The sequence below is a fragment of the Chrysoperla carnea genome, chromosome X (genome assembly GCF_905475395.1).
Source record: "Chrysoperla carnea chromosome X, inChrCarn1.1, whole genome shotgun sequence".
NCBI lineage: Eukaryota > Metazoa > Arthropoda > Insecta > Neuroptera > Chrysopidae > Chrysoperla > Chrysoperla carnea.
The window spans coordinates 21,674,707-21,699,225 of record NC_058342.1 but is presented as its reverse complement, the minus strand read 5'-3'; the positions used below and the strand labels follow the sequence as shown (position 1 = coordinate 21,699,225).

General features: G+C 30.2%; 3 protein-coding genes across 7 annotated transcripts; all 3 read left to right on the top strand.

The window, feature by feature from the left end:
- The first annotated feature begins 837 nt into the window (after positions 1-837).
- Positions 838-5,925, top strand: LOC123302184 (protein unc-50 homolog). Of its 2 annotated transcripts, none has more exons than XM_044885017.1 (4): positions 838-1,275; positions 2,452-2,509; positions 3,776-4,155; positions 5,718-5,925. In XM_044885017.1, exons 1-4 carry the CDS (start codon positions 1,041-1,043, stop codon positions 5,852-5,854), a joined length of 810 nt encoding a protein of 269 aa, XP_044740952.1. In that variant the 5' UTR covers positions 838-1,040; the 3' UTR covers positions 5,855-5,925. The 2 variants fall into 2 exon arrangements, with proteins under 2 accessions (XP_044740952.1, XP_044740951.1); XM_044885016.1 differs by having other exon boundaries at positions 839-1,275; positions 2,452-2,517; positions 3,793-4,155.
- A 2,165-nt stretch (positions 5,926-8,090) lies between these two features.
- Positions 8,091-12,968, top strand: LOC123302181 (alpha-taxilin). 2 transcript variants are annotated; one of them, XM_044885013.1, is made up of 3 exons: positions 8,091-8,153; positions 10,325-10,756; positions 11,707-12,968. In XM_044885013.1, exons 2-3 carry the CDS (start codon positions 10,391-10,393, stop codon positions 12,685-12,687), a joined length of 1,347 nt encoding a protein of 448 aa, XP_044740948.1. In that variant the 5' UTR covers positions 8,091-8,153; positions 10,325-10,390; the 3' UTR covers positions 12,688-12,968. The 2 variants fall into 2 exon arrangements, with proteins under 2 accessions (XP_044740948.1, XP_044740949.1); XM_044885014.1 differs by lacking the exon at positions 8,091-8,153 and having other exon boundaries at positions 10,323-10,756.
- Positions 12,969-14,976: 2,008 nt separating this feature from the next.
- On the top strand, positions 14,977-23,750 carry LOC123302179 (solute carrier family 12 member 8). Of its 3 annotated transcripts, none has more exons than XM_044885011.1 (10): positions 14,977-15,237; positions 16,071-16,251; positions 16,917-17,062; positions 17,724-17,958; positions 18,595-18,796; positions 19,505-19,739; positions 19,933-20,238; positions 21,613-21,741; positions 21,814-21,992; positions 22,643-23,750. In XM_044885011.1, the coding sequence occupies exons 1-10, from the start codon at positions 15,037-15,039 to the stop codon at positions 22,806-22,808; spliced, it is 1,980 nt and encodes a 659-aa protein (XP_044740946.1). In that variant the 5' UTR covers positions 14,977-15,036; the 3' UTR covers positions 22,809-23,750. The 3 variants fall into 3 exon arrangements, with proteins under 3 accessions (XP_044740946.1, XP_044740944.1, XP_044740943.1); XM_044885009.1 differs by having other exon boundaries at positions 19,933-20,253; XM_044885008.1 differs by having other exon boundaries at positions 14,979-15,237; positions 19,933-20,259.
- The last annotated feature ends 769 nt before the right edge of the window (positions 23,751-24,519 follow it).

The following is a 24,519-nucleotide window of genomic DNA, read 5'->3' as shown; positions in this document are numbered from 1 at the left end:
CACCGTACTACAATATCACGTGGTATTGTAGTACGTGGGTTGTGGGTTCGATTCCCGCCGTGACAACAAAAATTAATTTAAATAGTTGTGGTGAGTTGATGTAGTGTAAGTCTATCTTGGATGATATATGCATTAAAGAGGTGTACTCAACCTCTGAAAATAAATGAGATGATAATTAAATTAGATGAGCTGAAATGATAATTAAAATAGATGTCACAATGAGTCTTATGTTCAAAGTGTGAGCGCTTCTTAACCTACTAACTTTTAATTTTGGCTGGATTTTCTACATTGGAAAATAAGATGACCCATCTTAAGGTTTTAGGAATAGTAGGTACCATTAGTACGCCCATTTAGTCTCGTTTAAAAGTACTTGCTGTTTACATCGAAATAAGCCAAATGTATTATTCGAATCGGGCGCCTAGATGGCTAAGACCGGCCCTGAGTACGATCTTCATCTATGTGAGATCTTGATTTAATCATTTCGCTCCAAATTCGAATAGAATTTGCCATCTGACAATCTGACATAAATTTTTGGACCTTGTGCTCAAGTCCAAGAGATGGGCTTATTTCAAAAAAGACACTAAGAACAATGTGTTAAAATTTTTAACTAAGTATTTTGAGAGTTTTCAAAATTATTTCAGGGATAAATAGATTAAATTTTATGCAAAAAAACCCTAGAAATTTTGGAAACTACTATCTAATAAAAATTTATCTTTTTGTATAATTTAAAAATTGTAGTGAACACATCCTTTAAAGAAATGAATAATTTAAACACTGCTTTATACTATTAAAAATAAATCTTTATTGCTAACGAATACGTAGGTAGATATAACCAAAGTTTATTTTCATTGGACAATAAATTTGTATATGACAGTTCACTTGTTCAGAATTTATATGATTGAATCAAAAAAAAATACACAAATCAAAAATTTTATTTAAACATTAATTTGTACAAAAAACTAAACACTAAATTAAGATATTTATTGCAATAATGGTGCCAACTATATAATATACATACAAAAAAAAAAAAAATTGTAAATATGAGGCAATATACAAGAAGTCCCCGATATGATTCGGATAACCAAAGCACAGGAGGTTTACTACCAGAACCGGCGACAAGTCGGCAAGATTGTATGTCAGCTGCAATGAAGCGTTATAAATATTTAAGGAGAATATTTAAATTTCAACAGATGGATTTTGAATTTGCATTGTGGCAGATGTGGTATTTATTTGTGTCTCCGCAAAAAGTTTATCGAAATTTTCATTATAGGAAGCGTAAGCATATTTTTATTGTATTTTTAGTTAGTGTTGTAGTTATTCATTATTGCCAATATGGAATGTTTACATTTATTAATGTTTACATCAACAATTGTCTACGTAGACTAAGTCATCCACGTAAACAAAGTGTCTATTTTTACCCAATTTGGGTAATAATTCAAATTAAGCAAATTTTACAAAAAATGACTTAATAAAACATGTTGAAAACCGAATTATTGTATTGTTTCACGTAGATTAAGAATTATTTTGCGCCTTTGAAAAAAAATTGACATTTTTATACCCTGTATATATGAAATACTTATCAAGATATATTAATTTTAGTCCCAGGTTTGTAATGCCTATAAATATTGATAATACGCACAAAATTTTGGTATAGGTCAGGGGTCGCAACCTGTGATGAAATTTTAGATAACACCTTTTTTTTATAAAATTGTGGCCAGGTGAAAAAACTCCTAAAATATGGAAAAATTCTATTTTTGGACATGTTTAAAAACGTATAGTGGGAGAGTGGTAAAAATTTGTAAGAGACAATATGCAAGGGCTTAATATACGGCAGTTTAAATTTTCGAATGATATTAAAAAAAAATTAAATTGGGGTTTTAAATCTAGAAGTGTCAATTTTGCTTAGGAAGCGAATATCTTGGTCCAAAATGTTCATATAGGAATTTTTTATAACTCATTTTCAGTCTTTGTTGTTGGCAAGAAAAAACTTTATGACTCTTTAAAAACTTTTTGACTCTTCCCTACTCAAAAGATTGCCGACCCCTGATATAGGTGTTCACAAATTCACTTAATTAGTCCATTTCCGTTTGCCCCTCCACCCGTCTGTCTGTCAGCATGATAAAAACAAAAAGAGATATCGAGCTGAAATTTTTATAACCTGCTCAGAACGTAAAAAGTGAATTTGAGTTCGTAAACGAGCAACAAAAAGAGTATTTCAACAATTCACTCAATTGTTTATTTTCACTTGTTTGTTCCCATTTTATTTATTCTTGCAGAACTAATTTAGAAGAAATTCGGCGTGAAAATTTTTGATTTTAAATTAAATTTAAAATAATACTTATTTTGACCAAAGGAGATTTATTTCTCAGCGATACGGCGACTCAATTTATGATTTATCTTGTATTTGATTTTTTATTTTTCTACAAATATACAGATTTTTTTTTTTTTCAGAAACAAAAAAACAATTTGCAAGAGATGATCCAGCATTTCTGTTATTATTAAGTGCTTGGTTAACGAGTAAGTACTATTTAATTGCAGTTTATTCTGCACGAGGCATATACCGGATGTATCTGAACAAGTGATCAATTAACAAACGGGTGATAAGTTCCGTTTAAACACGCATTTTAGGGTATATGAAACATGTTTACGTAAACCCTCCCATTCAGTAGTGGATTCCCACCGTAATGGATTTCTATCTAGCCCGTTTAAATGTTTCATTTTGATGAAAATAACTCAGTATGATTTTGGTTTTTGAAAGAAGTATTGAATAACCTTATTTTAGAACTTATATCTTAAGAAAGCGTACTTTTCAAAATTTAAGATGATGGGTCCAAAAAACCCTCACACGAGAGTTTCCTAGGTCACTGACCATGATTTTGATGAGAAAATTGGGAAATTAGAAATGGAGGATCCAATATATATTTAACATTGGTCTTGTAAGAAAGCGGTAGATAGATGATATGTTTTCATAGATTTCTCCCAAACTAGTCGGTGGAAATTTAAAAAAAAAAAAAAAAAAACTATTTAAAGTTAAAACCTTAATAAATTATTGAAGAAAAAAACCCGTTGTGTCCGATTAATTAAGGATGTATGTGCACGTAGTGGGTACACAAATTTAAAAAAATATATATTTTAAGTTTTGATGGTTAATTATGTTATGTTAACTTGACAATACAAGACAAAGTTTTTAATTTTTTTATAAGAAACCTTTTTTACATTTAAACTTTTGTTCTATCGGTTTACTCAAGGTGAAATTTTGCGTAAAATCGGATAACTTGACAAAATAGACTAACTTTGAAAGCTATATCTGAGAAACTATCGGTCCTATAAAAGCCGACTTGATCTCAAATTGTTGCAAATTTAACCTTCTTTAAAAATGAGATTCAAAATTGACAAAAACTAAAATAAAGTTAATATTTTCGAGGTTTTTCTTATTTTTCGGCATGATCCGGTCGTCTGCCGAGGTTAAAAATTTGGATTTAAGATTACCTCTGCATTGCAAACAAAATATTAAAAAAAAAAAAAAACTTTTAGATGAAAAAGCAGTCCTTCCGGGTCAAAATCGGCAAAAACTTAAATAAGGTCAAAGTTTTTCTTATTTTTCGGCTTATTATGATTCGATCGTTGCCTTTACATTGCAAACAATATATCAAAAAAAACAAAAATACCTGATTTGATGCAAGATTCACCCCCTTTTCATATATAATTTGACTGAATTAATTAAATTTCGATATTTTAGTCATTTCTTCGATTTTATTACCTCCATTAATAATAGTTTTTGTTTTGTTTTAGTATCATCGATAGCATTCGCCATTGTACTTCGATTAGGTATCATACAATTAATAAAATTTTTAGTGTATGTGGTATTAGTTGACTGCATAGGATGCGGAATTATAGTAGCAACATTATTTTGGTTTTTTGGTAATAAATATTTACGACGCGATTGTAACGATTTACAAGATATTGAATGGGGTTACGCATTTGATGTACACTTAAATGCATTCTTTCCACAATTTGTCATGATACATATATGGCAATTATTTTTTTACAATGGTATCATTAATCATGAATGGTTTATATCCAGATTCATTGGCAACTCATTTTGGCTGGTTGGAATTTGTTATTACGTTTACATCACTTTTCTTGGTTATAATTGTAAGTAATAATTAATAAATAATATACAGTGGAACTTGGTTAAGTGGGATCTGAATAAGTGAACCTTCATAACTGGAACTCATGCTGAGGTCCCAACAATTTAGCATTGAATTACCTCTGTTAGTGGGGCGAAGCAAATCTTTATATCTGAGATTCGTTTTTCGATTTTATCGTGGATCTCCTTATGTTTAGGAATTTGTGACCTCTATGTCTCATAACTGTTACTAAAATGATTCGATTATTAATCATAATTATTACTAAAATGAAATTTACTGGGTTTTGTTTTTTTTTTTAGTTTCCATAAGAATGTCAGCAATTATATGATTTATAAGTTTATTTATTTTATGTGTTTTTGAATCTCATTCCCCAGGTTTTTACAGTAATTATAGAAGTGCGATTATTAAATAAAATAACATATAAAATAATGAGTTTTCATCTTTATTAGGAATCAAAAGATGTCATCCATGCTTTTTTATTATTTTGGTAATTCACAGGCAAAGTTTTAACACGTTTCAAAAATCTTGGAATTTTAGATTTTCCGATTAATAATATAGACATTTTTCCAGTTCCTGACATGTTAGCACCCAGAAGTATTGTAACGCGCTCTTTACTAAGTTTTCCGCCATGACAGGACTCACCTTTTAAAGTGAAAGTTTTATTGGGTAGACAAAATAAACCCGCTTCGCCTGCGTTAAAAATATCATCAACATTATAATTGCGCAGAAGAACTGGCAGGTCTTCAATTCATTGGCTACATTTGTTAACATCAACAGCGTTACTTCTCCACAAATTGCTTTGAAAATTATACCGTTTCTTTTTTTAAACCCTTCCAACCAACCATGCTACAAAAATTATGAAAAACGAGCCTTCGCTCGAAATCTTGTGCTTTTTCTTTAATCATCGATCTACTTACCGGCAACGTGTTTGTAACGAAGTTGCTTGACCCATGTTAGCAAACACTGTTCAAGTTCAGGATATTCTGATAAACGTACACGTTTTAGTTTTTCTTGTTCTTCAGAACATTGTTATTCAATTTTATCTTTATTCTGAATTATTATACAAAGACAAGATTTTGGCACATTAAATTCGACACAGACTTCATCGCGTGTCTTCTCACTTTCATAAGCAGTAATTAACTTCAGTTTTTCACGCATTGATAACGATTTGAACTTTCGTTTCGGCATTTTTCAAATAAACATCCGTATTATAGTAAAGCAAAACTAAAATTTGAGGCTCAAAATTAGTTAAGTGCAGAATTTGTGGGTAGAATAAGAATAAGTAAGTAAACAAACAAACAAAACGATGTTATCTTAGTTACAAAGGTTAATGCATACAAAATTCACTCGTTGTCTCTGTTATAGAGGCAACTATGACGATAAAATCGAAAGAGCAAATTCCAGGTATAGATATTTTCTTCATCACACTAACACAGGTAATTCAATGCCAAAGTGTTGGGATCTCAGCATGAGTTCCAGTTATAGAATTTTTTCACTTATCCAAGTTTCACTGTATTATGAAATTGTCAAAAGCATGAGAATTAATAAAATATAATTTTATTTCAGGTTTGCCATTTTTACACAAAACGAATTTAATACTATCATCAGTTCCAGTATTAGTGTTATTTTATATTATTTCAATAATATCTGGATGGAATGTCAGTCATACCGTTATGGAATTTTATCATAATCGTGTGAAATGAAATAAATTATTTATATATTCAATTTATTGTTCATGTTTTTGTACATAGTTTTTAAACAAATTATATTTAAAAAAAAATTCTCGTCGCATTATTAACATTGTAAATAACGGTTTTTTATTTTATGTTATCCGATTAATGTCATCGGTCAAACGATTTATATCCTGTATATATGTAATATTTATAAGTTTAGTCCCAAGTTTAGTCCAAAATTTTGATATAGATGTTCATAAAATCACCCAAAGAGTCCATTTCCGGTTATTCGCCCGTCTGTCTGTCTATCTGTCAACACGATAACTCAAAATCGAAAAGAGATATCAATCTGAAATTTTTATAGCATGTCCAGGACGTAAAAAGGTGAAGTTCAGTTCGTAAATGAGCAACATAGGTCAATATCTTTTGTCCGTAAAATCAAACTATAAAAACGAAAATAGCCACTTTGGCTATCAGTAGCCAAACGATAAAATTATGTGGCATGATTAGCTATTTAGGAGCCACAATGGTAAAAAATCGCTTATTTTCACTTTCCTATAATCGAAATCTTTAGCCAATTGAAAAAATAATTAAACTATTATTTTTTTAGAAACTCAAAATACGATTCAATATAATTGTTTAAAATTATATATTAAATTTATAAATTATATATAATTATATAATACTTTTTCATTCGGAAAATGAAATTGAAAAATTAAAAATTTCCCGCGTCGTCAATATGTGCGCCATATACATAGTACCAACAACAGAAAAAAAAACACCACGTCAAAATTATAGAGGAAAAAACATATTTATATTGCAATGTTAAGGTGCGATTTCATCGGGACGCTTGAAGCTGGCTTCTAGCGTCAAATATGATCACATGGTATAATTTCGATCAGAGTGCCATCTAGATAAAAAATAGCGAAGCTGAAAATATTTGAGCTTCAATTAATTGACTTTCGTTCTGATGACGTCATAAAGTATAAAAAAATTCGATATTTTTGTTAACACAGGCAAATTTTATGCGATCTTGTTGGAATTGTTTTTGAAACCCACTAATTCTGGGTCGTTCTTTTCAGCTGTGATATCTTTTTTTCTAGCTATTTCTAAAAAAAATAAGAGGCCCAGGACATGAAAATTTATAAAGCATGACCCAATTTTAGTAGGATTACATACCTACTTGGTTTATCAAAATTTGACAAAATTTGGATGGACTAGACTGGTCCGTTACTAAGCGTAGCAAAGGAGGCACCCGTCACCGGCGCAACAGAAATAGGGTATTATCGTTAGTCAAAAATAAATCATGAAATTTGAAAAAAGTTAAAATTTATGTATAAACTTAAATATTCTGATTTCGAGTCATAAAAGCACATTTTTCTTTTAAAATATTTAAATTAAAAACCCTAATTTTTAAACTGTATATCACGTGACCTAAAACGCGGGTAAGCCCTGCTGTGATGTCATAGCGGTAGGAGCCATAGACCATCAGCTAGTTCAGTGTAGACAGCTGGGTATAATATATACATAGATAATAAGTATTTATATTTAATATAATCAGATGTCTATGAATATATCTGTCAAACTTATTTTTGTTATTTCGTTTAGTGATACCCATATTACGTCATCAAATTGGATGCCCGCGTTTTTGACAGTTTAAAAAAGGTTTAAAATTTAATTTAAGTTTTTGGCAAGAAAGCGTGTGTATTTTTCCGTTTTTGGTGGCTTTTTATTAGCAAAATCAACATTTTGAAGTACTTTTTCAAAAATGGTGGAATACCCTATTGGGGCGCAAAACAAAAAGTGTGTTTTATACGTAAAACAAAAAGTAAAGAATCATGTAAGAAGCGCTTCTAAATTTACAATATTATAGATATTATAATTTGTAGAAAAAAATAGAGAATTCTCCGAACTTCGAAATAACTTTTAATATAAAATTATAAACATAAAAAAAAAATAAAAGCTAACACTCTGAGCCGACAGTAAACTGTGGTATATGACTTGAGTTGTTATAAGTATGTCTATCATCTTGTATGTTTTATTAACCGGAAAACTTAGATTGAATTCAATACTCGTATAAGATGTGTACCTCTGAAATTAATATTTTTCGTTTGAAGCATTTTCCTCGATTAAACCTATTTTTTTAGTTTCACGCTGTATACATGGTATAAAGATTCAAAACGGGAATAGAAGTTTGTGTGGAATCATTTGCATTATTTTCATATTTAAAACGAAAAATTTATAATACGTTCAATAGACTACGTCTATTCAGAAATTGGCAAGTTAGCGTTCTTTAAAATTTCACCTTTCGTCTTTGTGATTGAAACAGGTAAATAACAAACCAGCGATTAAAAATTAAAAAGAAAACACATTTCATATAAAAATTAATACTAGTTATATTAAAAATAAAATATTTTATTATAAAAAACTTAGTTTTATTTTATTATTACGAAATACAAATTAAAAATAATTCCGCGTTATAATAACGTAGGTACGTTGTACTTATATACGACATATAATCGCATTCTAAATATAGCTCAGTATTTTGGTTCGATCATTTTAATTTTTAATAATAAAATATATTAGTTATCGAATATCAGTAAGTACTTTTTTTTTGTTTTAAACGCTTCATTTTTGCTGTTGTAATAAATTTTTGTAATATCATATTTTTTGCAATAAATTTCTCAATGTTATTAAACATTTTTTGAACATAAGTAAAAATATTGAGAAACACGTGTGTGGTGTTTATCCTACAAATAGCATAACAAAGTTAAAAAAATAAAATATTGCATCTTTGAAATTTTTCAAAGTGTTTATTAGATTGTAAAAACTTCGTGCCAAAAAATCAACCCCTCAGGATGGTGCTTAATCCCTTTTTTGGGTAGTTGGGAGTTTTAATCAGTTGTTTTCAAATTACAAAAAAAGTTCAAATAAAAGTTCTAGCTGATTTAATTGTGCATTTTTTCTTTTTTTTTTTTTAATATCCTAGCTTCAAAATTGACCGAGATATACCAATTTTAAAATGGAATTTTGTTTGCTCATTCAATCAAATGAAAAATGATCCATCTTATAAACCGTTAGAGATAGAACAAAAGTTTAAGCGCAAAAGTTATTCCTTATAAAAAAATTAACAACTTTTGTTTAAAACATTTTTTCGTAAACATTACTGCATTACCCGTGGGGGCGCAACTTAGGACAAAATTTGGTGTCCATTTTCTCCAAAACTATAAAAGATAGGGAGTTGAAAATTTACACGGAGCTTCAATTAGTTGTCTTGTGAAATATACTAGATGAATGAAAAGAATTTTAGAAAATATTTTGGAAAATTTTGAAAGTATTTTTAAATTTTTTTGCTCGTTTAATCAAATGAAAAAAATCTCATCTTGTAAACCGTTAAAGATAGAACAAAAGTTTTAAAGTAGAAGTTATTTCTTATAAAAAAGGTAAACAACTTTGGTTTGAAACATTTTTTTATTAACATCACTGTGTACCCATGAGGGTACAAATTATTTAGTATGTATTATATGAGAATATCAGTTATATGTGTGTGACATGTATGTATATGTGACTCTCTAAGAGCGGCTATCTTTTTTTACTTACATGACTTAAAAAAACAAACGATTGCGTAATCAAAACTGTTTATACATGGTATTTCAACAATTAACTTAGGCAATTGTTTGCTTTCACTTGTTTAATTTTAAAATTTTGTTCTACCTGTAACGATTTGCCAATTGGGTCAAGATGTAGGAGATCCAATTGATCTATGTTGCTCATTTACGAACTCAAACTCTAAATTTTTTTTTCGTTTTTCGAAAATGTTTCATAAGACTACTAGTTGGAAGCTACCTGCAAATTTTCAACTCCATATATTTTATAGTTTTGGAGAAAATAGACACCAAAATTTTGTCCTAATTTGCGCCCTCGCGAATAATCAGTGACGTTTACGAAAAAATGTTTCAAATGAAAGTTTTTTATTTCTTATAAGGAACATTCTTTACATTTAAACTTTTGTTTTATCTCGAAACGGCTTAGAAGATGGGTCCTAATATTACATTTTTGAAAATTCATCAACTTCAAAATATCTCTTTTGACTCATTTCCAACTGTAGTGAGGTCTAAAATTTAACATTTAATTTTAACATATTTATTTATGAGACTGAAACCAAAATAAAATTAAGTTTTTTAATGAGATCGATGATTGTGGACCCTCATTTACATCTCACAGACCCCCAATTATTTTTTCTTACATGGATCCCTTGTAGGTCTCCGTGGATCACCGGGGGTTCATTGACCACTTTGAGAATCATTGGTGTAAATGGTCCATTAGACCCTTGCATGAACTCAGTCTATTAATATAAATAAGTCTATAGTTATTTTAATAAATGAAATTTTATTTACTTAGGTTGGCAGTTATTTTTCAATCATTCAACCGGTTACTAATAAATAATATTTTACAATTCATAATGTGTCAGTTAATAATTTTTTTTTAATTGACGATTAGGTGAACACAATTAATTTTTTTTTGGAAAATTTAAAAAAACGTGAAAACATCAAGCATTTTTTTGTAATGGAAGGTGAAGAAAATGTTGAATCAAATACAATTGAATCATCCGAATCAACAACGAACAAGGCTACAAGTAGAACAAAACGGGTAATCGATGATAAAAATAGGAAAAAAGATGAAAAATATATTGATAATTTAATACGACATTTAAAACCAGAAGAAAAGTTACCAGTTCTAGTCAATAAATGTGTGGAATTGTTAATGGAACGTAGAAATTTGGATCAGTCATTGAAAACTGCTGAGAAAAATATTACGGTTTTACATCGAGAATATGACCAAGTAGTTAATGAAAAACATCGACAAATATTAATCAATTCTCGCCTAGAAAATTTATGTCGTGAACTTCAAAAACAAAATAAAAGTATTAAGGTGAGTTCAATTTTCAAAACAACACATATTTTTATCCAATAATTTGGAAATATCAGGGTTAAATTTCTTAAAATGTCTACTACCATATTGTTTTTATCAAAGGGAGACATAGATTAACAAAGGCGTTCACAAAAATTGTGTAATTTTTATATTATTTGTTACCATGGTAACCTAACTTTTATTAAGATTTTATATTAAAACAAGACGATAATGATAATTTAAGAAACGAAACCGAAAAATCATTCTAATAAAGGAAAAAACTCCGCGATAGTAGATTTTCATGCCCTCAATAAAATCATATTCATGCGAATTTGTGCATTTTCACCCATACGGTAGGGCAGAAGTTCTCTACTTCTGGACACATTCTCTTTATTTTACATTTAAAAAAACTATTGGATTTTATATTTTGGGAAATTTAAGCTTTTTTTGATCCCTGGCCTTTTGTACTTAACCTCACCGTTTTCGAGATATAAGCATTTGAAAATAAAATGCGGAAATTTCGCCGAAAGCTCGTTATTGATGAAACTATAGATTCTTTTATGGTTCCGGTCAAAAATTTAATTTGAAAGCCATATGATATTATATTTTGGAAAATTCTAAGTATTTTTTTACTTTTGACAATTTTCTCCAAATCTTAACGTTTTCGATATATAAGCGTAAAAAAAATGTACGGGTTCTTTTATCTTATATTCTTTAGTTAAACGCTATCGATACAAGTCAATTGCCTAACTGTTAAGTTAGACCGCTTGTTAAACGGCGCCTTTTAGTAAAAAGGCTAGGCTGTTAATTGAACGGCTATTTAAGCTAGTTAGCTGCGACAAAAATAAGCCAATTATCCCAAAAACGTACCCAAATCTGGTTTTCGACACAGAAAAATAAACTTTGAATTTGAGTTTTTCGGTCAAAAACCTTATTTTATTGATTCGATTACTAAATACAAATCATTACAGGAAGAAACATCTCAACGAATGAAAGATGAGGAAGAAAAACGAAAAGAAGTATCAAATCGTTTTCAAGCAACAATTAACGAAATTAATAGTATGATGCAACAAGGTAACGAAAATAACACCAAATTACGTGACGATAATATTGCATTAAATTCCAAGTTTCAAATATTATGTTCCCATGTTGAAAAACGCGAGGAACAAGTCGAAGCATTAATTAAACAAATGGATATTGAACGTAAATTATCTGAAGCAACAATTGAACAACGTAATTGTGAAATATTAGCAAATCAAGAAACATATAAAAAGGAAAAAGAAGTATTACGTAACGAATTAGAAATACAAAAATTACAATGTGATGAATTTCGTAAAGCATCAGAAAGTTTACGACAACAAATTCAAATGTATCGTGACCAGTGTGAAGATTTTCATTCGGCCGTTGCAAAGAACAATAACATGTTTGAAACATTTCAATCCGAAATGGATAAAATGTCTGTGAAATTACATCAAATGGCTAAAGAAAATGCAATGTATCAAGAAAAATTTAAAAAATCGAATTTACAGTTAATTGACTTATGTCGGGAAAATCAACAATTGAAGGAAACTCAAATACAGTACGATAAGCAGATCCAAATTCTTAAAGATCTGTGCCGAGCCATGCAGACGGAACGCTTAGATTTATATCAACGCATAGAAAAAAATAAACCATCATCTGAAGTTATTATTAATAATCATTCAACCATCGAAAATTTACCCCCACCAATTGTACCAGAACCAACCGATCCACTTAATGAAAAAAATGAAGAAACGCTTCAAACACCGGATGCGCTTGAGCAAAAAGAAGAGAATTTACGTCAACTTAAATCTAGTCTTAATATTTTGCGTGATGAGTTAAAATGTATTCAACAAAAAGAGGACATTGATCAACAAATACAAAGTCTTGAAATTCAGGAACCTGCAAAAACTACTGAAACAAATCAAGTTTAAAATCGTTGCACTGAAAAAAAAAACCTATACCCATTTTTATTTATTATTGGTTTCGTTTTTTGATGGCGAGTGATTTCGATTGAAACACAACGAAATTTTTGCAGTATACAAATTTTTTGTGAAGTTGCATAAACTGTGTTAAAATTTCAAATTTGACGTTATGGCTAAATTTTATTGACGAAATGTTTGAATTTCAAAAGATTTTAGGCTGAACATTTTTTTTCTCTCAATTCGATTGGATTTTTCATAATAACGTAACTTTAAAAAAAATTTATAAGTAAATTCATTGACCCCTTAATTAAGGGGCTATACACCTAAAATTTAAATTTTTTTGTTTATTTTTAATTTATTGATTTTTTAATGCAATATACAGGGTGGTCAAGTCACCAAAAATCAAAAATTTTCTTCTTATTTGTAATAAAATCGAATTCCTTTCCTCCTCCTCTAGAGTCTTCCATAAATAACATCCCACGATTTTCAAAATTTTTACTCTCCCTTTCCTCTATAAAAAATATCTCAGTTTAAAAAAATAACCCGTCCGGTTTTTCATCGAGATAATTAGAAGAAAAATAGTAGGTTTTAAGAAAACGTACTTTGAAAAAAATGAAAGAATGAAATTCCATACTTTGTATAAAACAAGGAAATATTAAGGTTTCTTTACAAAACTGATCAATCAGCATTTGCTGCAGGATGACAAAAAGTTTCGGAAATTTTTTAGGCTAAACGTCCCTCAGTTTAATTATGTCTTGGATCTTATAAAGGATGATATTAGGACAAATTCTTCATACAAAAATCAATTCCCTATTACCCCTGAAGGACAATTGGCTGTAGCTTCCTTCCATATATACATTGCCTTTCACAACTTGATTTTTATACAGGTTATTACTTATATCGTAAACGCACGGAAATTTAGCTACACTTCCCACTAATTTTTCGTCATCAACGCTACTTTCGAAGCCATTTTTGAAAACGAATTATTTATTAATGTATCACGCATAAGCAAGTATCTAAATTGTATTTCATAAACAAAGAGTTGCATACATCTATGTGTGTTGCGTCTCCGTCAGTACTGCTCAAAGATAGGTATAGCCGCATGGCTCCTACCAGGTGCTGACGCAACTAAGATAACGCTTGCGTTAGACTTCATAAGAGCAGTATACGCACGCATCTGACGCAGCATAGAAATCATATCTTTAATAAAGTTTTTCTGTCACCGGCTCCGCGCTGATAGGTAATCACTAAAATGACAAAATGTATAGCCATGTCTCTACTGACTAAGCTATCCGTACGTTCAAAGTAATGCCTATAATATAATATACGTAATGCTAATATACATGTCATTGGCGATCGCAAGATACGGTGGCGCCGCGCAGTGAGGATTAATGAAACTATTATAGAGGATTTTGAGTTTTGACAGCTACACAAGTGCTGAATGTTTTTGTTGTTGAGATGGAAATTATCAAAAATGAAAAACGTTGTGGTGTTCCCCAGTGTGGGAAAACAAGATCTACAGGCGTCAGTTGTCGCACAATGTCGCAAAAACATGCTTGCACTTGCTTCCCGCGCCCGCTTTGCAAGAACAATAGCATTCGATTTTTTTGTTGTCATTGGCTACAAACACTTTGATTTAGATCTCATGAGGTTTTTCTGTGATGTTCGACGTTTGCAAACATGAAGATTTGATTAATAAACAATTATTTTGCTTCGATTGGATACCACAGAAAAACAAGTTTTTGGAACGAGAAAGCGCCTCTCCTTCCATCAACGGCCTTACTGATCCACCAAGTAGATAAAATATATCACCAATATTAATATCCAGGGCTTTCTCCATGTTAAAAAAACAAATAAACAAAAAAAAATGCAAAAATTTATTTTGACAACTTGAACGAAAATCCTCTATATCGGCCATATTGCATTCACACAAGAGCCATCTCTAGGTAATTTCGTTCGCCAATAGTACCTATGTTTATAGTCGACAATCTAAAGCCTTATTGTTCCTGTCGTGAGACGCTTAGTTACACGTAATTATTGTAATGAATATAGTCGAATATATAAATACAATACCATATGGAAATGAATCAATCCCAAATGAATGGTTGTGTTCATAATGTTTCAAATGTCAAATACAGAAAAATTTTAGAATATATTTTTATAAAACAAATTTTTTATAAATGTGGGGTATTAATGACAATACTTTCTTAGAATTGAATAAAAAGCAATGCTGCAATTATCAAATTCATTATCTTATCTGTAATTTTAATCGTTAATCTTTTTTTTAACAAAAACTACGTATCAGTATAAAGTAAAATAATAAAATATTTTTATAAAATTTATTTAAATGTTTATAAAATGATGGAATCAGTAAATGAAGGAAATAAACGAAATGTAAATAAAAATACTGTGGATTGGTCACGATTTGGTTTGGGTAATGAAAATGCATCAAGACCAAGAGGTAATTTAAGTGGATTTGTAGATTTGGGTAATGAATATGAATATGCAGCTGGTGGACATCATGCCTCTGGTGCTAATGAATTATTTGCTGAAGAACAGGTTCGTTAATCAACTTCTTCATGGTTAAATTTTTATTATAATTTAAAGTTACACTATGTAATTGTGGGTCCAGTGTGTGCTTGCGTGTCTCAGATTGCGGCTTTCGTATTAATGTAGGTTTACGATTTTTTAAAAGTGAATACGGCTATACTTCTGTTTATTTGAAATGTGCATTATTACTCGTTTATCATGAAAGTAAAAATCGAAATGTGTCAAGCTAATTTTAGAGCTTAAAAGTGATTAAAATTAGATTAATTTTAGAATCATAAAAAACTGGAACAATACAAAACATTTCTTGAATCAATTTTTAGTAATATTTGGCATTTTTCTAATGATTTTCAACCGATTATTAATTGATATCTATTCAGTTCTTGGTTAGCAATAAATTAAGAAACAGGCCAAAGTCATTTAGATAAAATTTTAAATTAAAATTTTTTTAAATACTGCTCTTACTCAAATTATGCCGCCTTAACGATCCACACATAGTTTGCATACAGTTTTAAACGTCAAAGCCTTTCGGCTATATAATTGATGTTTATTTACGATATAATGGCGTAAGCTATAAAGACGCTTGCCATGAATGCAGGAAGTTCCGGATTCGAGTCCTGATGCGAGTGTATTTTTTTCAATTCTCTTTAATAAAGATTACTCGGCAAGTTATTTGTCTTTATAGTTTACGGCATGGTATCATAAATAAATATCAATTATATAACCGAAAGGCTTTGACGTTTAAAATTGTATGCAAGCTGTTGAACAATATATAAATAATAATAAAAAAATTTATCATTTATTTGTTAATTCTTGTACTTACCTTCCAATTACTCTATTTTTAGGGTGATGTCCCTTGGTGGCGTTCAAATTTTTTCATATCCCAACCGATATTGTTTGGTACATGGGATGGAGTGTTCACTTCTTGTTTAATAAATATATTTGGTGTTATTGTGTTTTTACGGAGTGGATGGATTGTTGGTGAAACTGGAATTTTAAGTGCGGTTGTAATTGTTATATTTACAGGTAATTATAAAAATTAAATAAAATTACCACTGATCTGTAGTGATCTATTTTAATAATACATACTTTGAAAAAATCGGAAAGGTGCGAATTAGGGTTTCTGGTTTCTCGACCATTTTTATTTTTCGAGGCACGATAATTCTCAACTAGCATTTCTCGAGTATCTCGAGAAATATCGTGTTTTAAAAAATGGCTTCGATATGAATAAATATATTTCTCATAATTGAAATATTAAAAATCCAAATCCAGAACGTGACATATCATGCCAACCACCTCGGAAAATGTAGTTTCAAGAAAAACGCGTTTTAAGTTTGAGAGACAATTCCCAGAGTAACTCGGATAGTAATATTACTCACTTTAGATTAATCGGCGATCCCAGATCCATACATTGGGTCTTCTTCTACTTCATATGCAATGTCTTGCAAAGTTATTTATGCTAACCGAGCTGTTCTGCCTTCTTTTCGCAGCTCAGAGCGATCAATTTGAACTTCGTTACCAGAAAGTCCACTGTACCTAGGAAAATAATTCGAATTTTGATAAGTCCGTTTTAGGACATATAATAAATTTCTAGACCAAAATACTGCCTTAAGAAACTTCTAGATGAAAAACTGGTAGACTTAAAAGATTTCTTTCCATTGTTTTTATTTATTTATTTTATTTTTTCTTAGTATGTATTGCGTTAGTATCAGTTCTATCCGCAATTGGAATATGTGAACGATGTCGTGTAGAAAGTGGTGGGGTATATTTCTTGGTGGCACATGTTCTTGGATCAAGGTTTGGAGGTTCATTAGGTCTTCTATACTGTTTTGGCCAGGTAAATTTAATTCAATTTTTTTTTTTTACATTAACTATAATGTTGGGTTAAGCCATCATATTTTACAATCGGAGGTGATAAATAAGTAAGATTTAGACCACACGACTGAAGTAAAACTTCATTAGCTCCATCTTTTGTGTAACTGTAAATACATGTTACAAATAGAATAACTATTTATAAGATAATTGAGTGATAAAAAAAAAAAAAAAAAGTGTTATTATACATGAGTTGGCCTCGAACGCTGGTCTTCTGTATCGAAGTCCAGTATTCTGCCACTAAAGCTACTGGGTCTCTAGGGTGCTTAATGCATAATATTTTATATATTTATAGTATGAATATAAATGTATGACATAGTATGAATATAAGTGTATGACATGCATGTTGTTATTTTTTTGAAACGTAACTTTCTCTCTTTCTATCTTCACTAACTTATATCTCCCTCTCAACTTGATTACACATTTCGTAACAAGCTTGATCACACATATTCGTAACATTCTGATCATACATTTTCCAGTTTACTCCTCAAGTCAAGCGTGCCTCAAGAAGTTTTACTTCAAAAAAAAAAAAATTGTGTACATTTTGATAAATAATCCCAGTTCTTATACTCTAATTGATTGGTATAATTCACTTTCATTATTAATATATTTTATAAATTTTTTAGGCTGTAGGATGTGCTTTGAATGTGCTTGGTTTTGGTGAATCGATTGCCGGTTTAATTGGATATGCTGGTTATAAATGGGTTGAAAGAGGATTGGGTTGTGCAGCTGTTTTACTTTTGAGTATAATAAATGTGGCTGGAGTGAAATGGGTTATAAAATTACAATTTATTCTTTTATTAATATTATTATTGGCTGGATTAGATTTTATTGTTGGCAGTTTTGTACATTCTGACGATGGTATGTATTTTAATGTTAATATTATAGTTGAGGAATTAAAACATTGGAGGTCGGAATTTAAAAGTACATCTCCGATTTGTGGGACCGAGCGCAAACAGTTCGTATGAGGGTGTAGAAAAAGTCAATTTAATTCGAAGTTTCTTTGAATTTATTTAACATTTAGTCAAAATAACTTGAATAAAAATGTATAAAATATTAAGAACCATCTAATTGTCTTATTTAAAACACTTGTTGATACGTGATACGGCTCTGAGGTTCAAAACCATCAATAAAACATTTTTTAAATTCTATTAAGAATCCATTATTGTATTAGATATTCAAGTTCTACAACAAAGACTCCAGACGACGTTATTTGGAAAATTTCAGTTGTTGGGCTTTAGGTAGGCCGACTACTTAAAGCTTAACTGATATAACCAAGGTTATGTCCTGGTAAAATCGATTACAAATTCTTAATTTACAAATTCTGAGTATCTGTTTAACGGATTAAAAAACATCAAAACAACTGAAATAAGAGTTTATTTCAGTTTTGGGGCAAATAAATTTTTTACAAGCTATTTAAAATAATGTTGATAAAAACATTGCTTTAATATTTTTTTATTTGCTAAACTATTCGAAATCGCTTTTTTCTCTTTATAGAAAATGGATTTGAAGGCTGGATTAGTGGTAATTTTAAATTAAATTTATGGCCAGATTATACACCTGGTTATAGTTGGTTCACAGTATTTGGAGTATTTTTCCCAACAGTGACTGGTATTTTATCGGGTATTAATATGAGTGGTGATTTACGAGCGCCTTCGACAGATATACCAAATGGGACTTTAGCAGCAATTTCAACCGGGTAAATTACTTACCAAATCGTATATTTAATGAAAAAAGAGAATGAATTAAAACCCTAAAAATTTCGGGGAACATACAGAAAAAGACCTCACACTTATGGTTTACCAGAAAAAGTAGCCGAAAATCATAATGGTGAATTCACATTGCACGCGACTACTGACGAGCAATAGGCGACTATTTACAGATATGTCCCTTAACTCATGATTGAACCATTGATTTTTCAATTAATCATAATTTCGTACAGTTCAGTTGCCAATCGCGTTTCGAACGACGGCTATTGCTTTATGTGTGAATTCACCATTAGCCTTTAAAACTGCGTAAAATAGCCGTGATAATTTTTTTGGTGACAAAATTCAGCAACATGTTACATACACGCCAACTCGCTTCGTGAGGAATTTCGCAGTGCTGTATCCCTGGCTAACCCGTGGCCGTTGCGTAAATTAGTATTAAGAGAACATGATTTAAAAATAGTTCAATTTAAAATATGTTCTTCTAATAAACATTACTCTTTAATTTTGTTAGTTGTTGCATTCAGTATTAGGAGAACATACACAACTCTTGGACTTATTATGGCGTATTTGAGATTTTAAATCTCTAATTTAAGAGAAACTGTTTTGGTCCGCGAGTCTATTGAAAAATTTTAGACCGTATGTCTATTTTTCGTCATTAGCCAGCACGATCTATTAAAAAAATATTTTTCAAATTTCAGAACATTTTTATATCTGGTTTTTGTACTATTTTTGGGAGCAACCTGTACCAGAGCAACTTTATTAAATGATTTTATGATCACTGCTAAAGTATCAGCATTCCGAATTCCATTGTTAGCGGGACTCTATGTAGCATCAATGTCCAGTTGTTTGGGTGCTATGTATGGGACACCAAGAGTTTTACAATCAATTGCCAATGAAAATGTTATACCTGGAATAGGTATTTTAGGAATGGGGGTAAGTGCTACAATTTCATATTACGAATAGTATAATCATGAACAAAAAGAATTTTCTGTCTAACTTAGATTTAAATTCAATGAATATAAATTAGTTGGCAACTTGATTAGTTACGTGACGGCCGAACTACTTTAACACTATTCTTGCGTTTAATTTCATGAAAAAATTAACAAAATTTTGAAATTTTTTACAGCGTGGTCCAAATAAAGTACCTGTATATTCAATGGCTGTAATAGCAGCAGTTACTTTTACATTTATACTTGTTGGTGAAATAAATACGTTAGCACCAATTGTTACAATGCCGTTTTTATTAACGTATGCATGCATTGATTATGCATATTTTGCCTTAGCACAAACATTTGATTTACAACAGCAACGCGAAGAAAGATTTTATACTACTTCAATTGCTACGACTGACAATCGTGAAATTGTTCAAGATTGGCAAAGTGGGACCAGTACAATTATTGATGATGATTTAGATTCCTTATTTCCAGAACGCGTACGACACAAAATTGTTGGGGTATGTATTTTTATACCATTTATATATGAAATATACATAGTATATTAAATTTAGTCCCAAGTTTGTAACGCTTAAAAATATTAATGCTATGAATAAATTTTGGTATAGGTATTCATAAAATCACCTAATTAGTTCTTTTTCGGTTGTCTGTCCGTCTGTCTGCCAACACGATAACTCAAAAACGAAAAAAGATATCAAGCTGAAATTTGCAGCGTACTTGGGACGTAAAAAGTGAGGTCATGTTCGTAAATGATTAACATAGGTCAATTGGGTCTTAACCTATGGGTCCGCAGGATCCATCTTGTAAACCGTTAGAGATAGAACAAAAGTTTAAATGTAAAAAAATCTTCCTGTTCAAAAAATAAACAACTTTTGTTTGAAACATTTCTTCGTAAACATCACCGTTTACCCGTGAAGGCGCATATTAGACGTAAATTGTATAGTATAGTAGTGTGGTAGAGTTATCAACACTGTCTATGCATGGTATTTCAACAATTAACTCAGTCAATAGTTTGTTTTCACTTGTTTATATTAAGACTCGATATAATTAATTTGTATTTATGGCAATTACATTATCAATTATTTTCGTTTGACTAAAAAATTTACTGTTTTCTATGACATGCTTTTTTAAAATGCTTTTTCGCTTTTCTTTAAGGTAGTACGAGCGCCTAGGCAAGTTTATGCTTGTACATTAAATTTTGTTGTACCTTGTACAAGTTTATGCTTGTACCCTTGTTGAAATTATTTGTACCGTATTTTCAACTTTGATGATGAATTTTAACTTCATGAATGTAGACGAAAAACAAGAATAAAATTTTTCGACTCTGCCTTGGTTTTCGAGATATTGAAAGCTAAATAATTAAACAAAATTTTCAATATTTTGAAAATTAATCCAGATATCGAAAAATTGTATTTTTACTTTCCGCCTTATATTGTCAAGTTATAACTTAATTCACCATCAAAATTGAAAAGATTTTTTTAAATTTGTGCCTCTACTACCGTACAATTAGTCGGACACGACGGTATTTGTTTTTTTTTTTTTTGCTTTTTGTTTATTAAGGTTTTAACTTTAATTTAAATAGTTTTTTTTTTAATTTCCACCGACTATTTTTTGAGAAATCCGTGAAAGCATATCATCCATCTACCGTTTTCCCATAAAACCCATGTTAAATATGCCTACTTTTGAAGTCATTTATTTATTTAAATAATCGAGCAACCCCTCCTAAAATTTTCAGAATTAATTTAGACTTAATCCAACTTTATAGAAAAATAAAAATCAAGCCTTTTATTTAAAATTGCTTTGGTGCTCGTATATCATTAACTAGGAGTTAATATAATTTTTAATATTTTTAGAATTCAAAAACCAACAGCCCTGTTGTAACTCCGACTTCAGAGTCAAAGCGACAACAATCGTTACCTATTCATTCGAAGACACAAAATTGGTATTCAATGTTTTGTAATCGATGGCTTTCACTTTTTGGGGTAAGAAATATTTTTTTATATAATTTACGATAACTTAAAAAATAATTTGATTAAAAAAAACAATATTTTCAGGCATGTCTGAAATTGTTAATTATGTCTTTAGTTCATTGGGAATATGCTGCAATAAATATATCCGTCGTATTTTTAGTTTGGTTATATGTTGGAACAGCAAACCCAGCTGTAAAACCAGGGTTGGCAGCTGAATTTCATTTTCTGCGTTGGTTAAAAAATGCTATTCTACGATTGTGTGGGTTAGTAATATTTCAATTTTCTTAATTATTTATATTTTGTTATTTGGTGTATCTAAAAATTTGAAACTAAAAACGAATTTATTGACGTTTTTAATTCACAAGGGTGGTCAAGATCTATCTGTCATGAAATTTTCAAAATCGACCTTAGTGAAGTTTTTCTTTTAGTTTCTGCCGTACGAAAGCGACATATTTCAGAATTTTTAATTGCCAATCTCTTCAAGTCTGTACATTTTTTATTTTTTGTTAATGGCTTCAATGGCTTAATGGCCCTAGCCAAAATATTTTAAATAAAAAAATCTCTTCAAGTCTGTGTTCATAGTAGAATAGTTTGGCAATTAAAAATTCTGAAATATGCCGCTTTCGTATAGCAAAAAGTAAAAGAAAAACGTCTCCAAGGTCGATTAGTAAATTCTCTTTCTAGATAATATGGCTAAAAGTAAAACAGTTTTGAAAAATTCATGAAAAATAGATCTTGATTGGTTTCACACTTGTGAATTAAAAACGTCAATAAATTCGTTATTTTAGTTTCAAATTTTTAGATACACCGAATTAATATAGATTCGTATTTTCAAAGAAAAAGACGCCCAGTTTTTGTTTGTAAAAAAGATTTCAAAGAAATTTCATATTTGAAATTCCTTAATTTTTTTTAGTAAACGAGTACAAGAATACGAACAAATAATTGTTACACCGAATCATCCAGGAGTTGATATGACCAGTTCTCAAATAAATGAAGACAATATTGATTTTGCATCACGCAGACGTTACCATCAGTCGTCGACGGTTGTTGGACATATGGTGAATGTGGACGATGATTGAAATTTATATGTGATACTAGTACTATTTAATGCTATTATAAAAGAGCAACGGTATGCATTCAAATAATTAACTAATAATGGGACCCAGTTCTTAAAATATATTTTTCTTTAAAGATAATAGCGCCTGTTTGCTTAATTTTGAGCAACTGTAATTTATAGAAATTTTACCATAGGGCTTAGTACATTTTAAGGGGATATTAACAAGGCTATGGAGCCGCGTTGAAAGTACGAAAAATTTTACATAAAAAAATATACTTTTTTGAATGCAGGAAAATGAAACCCAGTTAGTTTTGTCAAATGGCTGAATATCATTCAGGCCGTTTAGTAAAAAAGCTATGCTGTTAACTGAACGGCTAATTAAGCTAGTTGGCTGCGATATTTTTTTGGCATTGCTGTTTTTTTCACTTCTGAACATCAGCGATATTTTGAGTGTGTTAATATTCACCAGTATACTGGCGAGTGCTCATGACGTCAGAAATCGGTGTCATATTGTAATGGTATACTACGCCATATTGTACTGGTAAAACGGGAATGACAGTGTAGATATTTTCACCGGATGTTTGTATAAGAAATTTATTTATTTATTGTTCATTAAGAGGGAATGATGGCGTCTGAACAGACTTACTCGTAATTGAAGAATACAATAAGAATATATATTAAAGAATATACACGCACTGGCCAGTATATTTCGGAACGATTCACCAGTATGGCGTCGGTTTATGACGTAATCAGAACTGGCCAGTATACTGGTGAGTATTACAAAACACACACATATAATAAAAAAAAGGAATGAATATTTATGGCAGTCACTCATCCTACGAGTAACCATGGTGGGAGCGTACATCTTTCATAACTCCTTTGTTTTTAGTTACCCATTTAAATGCATACCGTTGATCTATAAAGTTGTAAAGTTTTCTAATTTAATTACTAAAATAATAATGAAACAACGTAATTAAATTATGCAAAAATATAATTTCTAATAAAATTTAAATTTTTATAAATGTCCTAAAGATACTAAATTATTTAATTAAATTTTATTTATTAATTTTTAACAAATTCGTCTTAACTTTAAATAATTATTTTTGAGTTATCTTTTTGATTTTATGATTATTATTATTTTTTTGTTATTACATCCTACGAGCACCAGAGCAATGCTGGATAAAAGGCTTGAATTTTTTTTTAAGAAGTCTAAATCAATTCTGAAAATTGTAGAGTGAGGGAAGGTGGGGGTTACCCGATTATCAAAATAAAATATAAATCACTTCAATTATTACATAAGTCGGAGTTTCCATCCCTACCAAAATGATAGATTCATTACGTTACAGTCGTGAGTTCCATGGTATTTAGCGACTCTGATGTACTGGTTAAGTGAGCGAGCAAAGCGAACAGACATTTCCTGTATTTATTCAACAGCTATCGCATTATGTCATAGGAAACGATTCTCAAAAAACAAAGTTTTTGCCGGACTTGCAACATTAGCAAGAGTTTTTCGGTTTTAAATTACATATGGTACTCAATGAAATAGGTAAAATTCGAGGGGTTACGTTGACAAAAGTTAACGTTGACGATAGATAGGAAACCAGTTCCTGATTTGATTAGAAAGTTAGTAGGTTTTTATCATTTGGAGATAAAGCCTATAATAAAGCGGGGCATGAAAAATACATTCATATTGGTAAATGAGGAGATTTTTCTGTCCACATTTTTTAACGCTT

Excerpts from the sequence above, each read along its gene's own strand:
- LOC123302184 (XM_044885017.1), top strand. The coding sequence starts at position 1,041 with ATGAGGCAATATACAAGAAGTCCCCGATATGATTCGGATAACCAAAGC. Across the intron at positions 2,510-3,775 it reads CTGTTATTATTAAGTGCTTG|TTTTTGTTTTGTTTTAGTAT; the intron begins GTTAACGAGTAA and ends CATTAATAATAG. Across the intron at positions 4,156-5,717 it reads CACTTTTCTTGGTTATAATT|GTTTGCCATTTTTACACAAA; the intron begins GTAAGTAATAAT and ends ATTTTATTTCAG.
- LOC123302179 (XM_044885008.1), top strand. The coding sequence starts at position 15,037 with ATGATGGAATCAGTAAATGAAGGAAATAAACGAAATGTAAATAAAAAT. Across the intron at positions 17,063-17,723 it reads TTCTATACTGTTTTGGCCAG|GCTGTAGGATGTGCTTTGAA; the intron begins GTAAATTTAATT and ends TAAATTTTTTAG. Across the intron at positions 19,740-19,932 it reads TAGGTATTTTAGGAATGGGG|CGTGGTCCAAATAAAGTACC; the intron begins GTAAGTGCTACA and ends AATTTTTTACAG.
- LOC123302181 (XM_044885013.1), top strand. The coding sequence starts at position 10,391 with ATGGAAGGTGAAGAAAATGTTGAATCAAATACAATTGAATCATCCGAA. Across the intron at positions 10,757-11,706 it reads AACAAAATAAAAGTATTAAG|GAAGAAACATCTCAACGAAT; the intron begins GTGAGTTCAATT and ends AAATCATTACAG.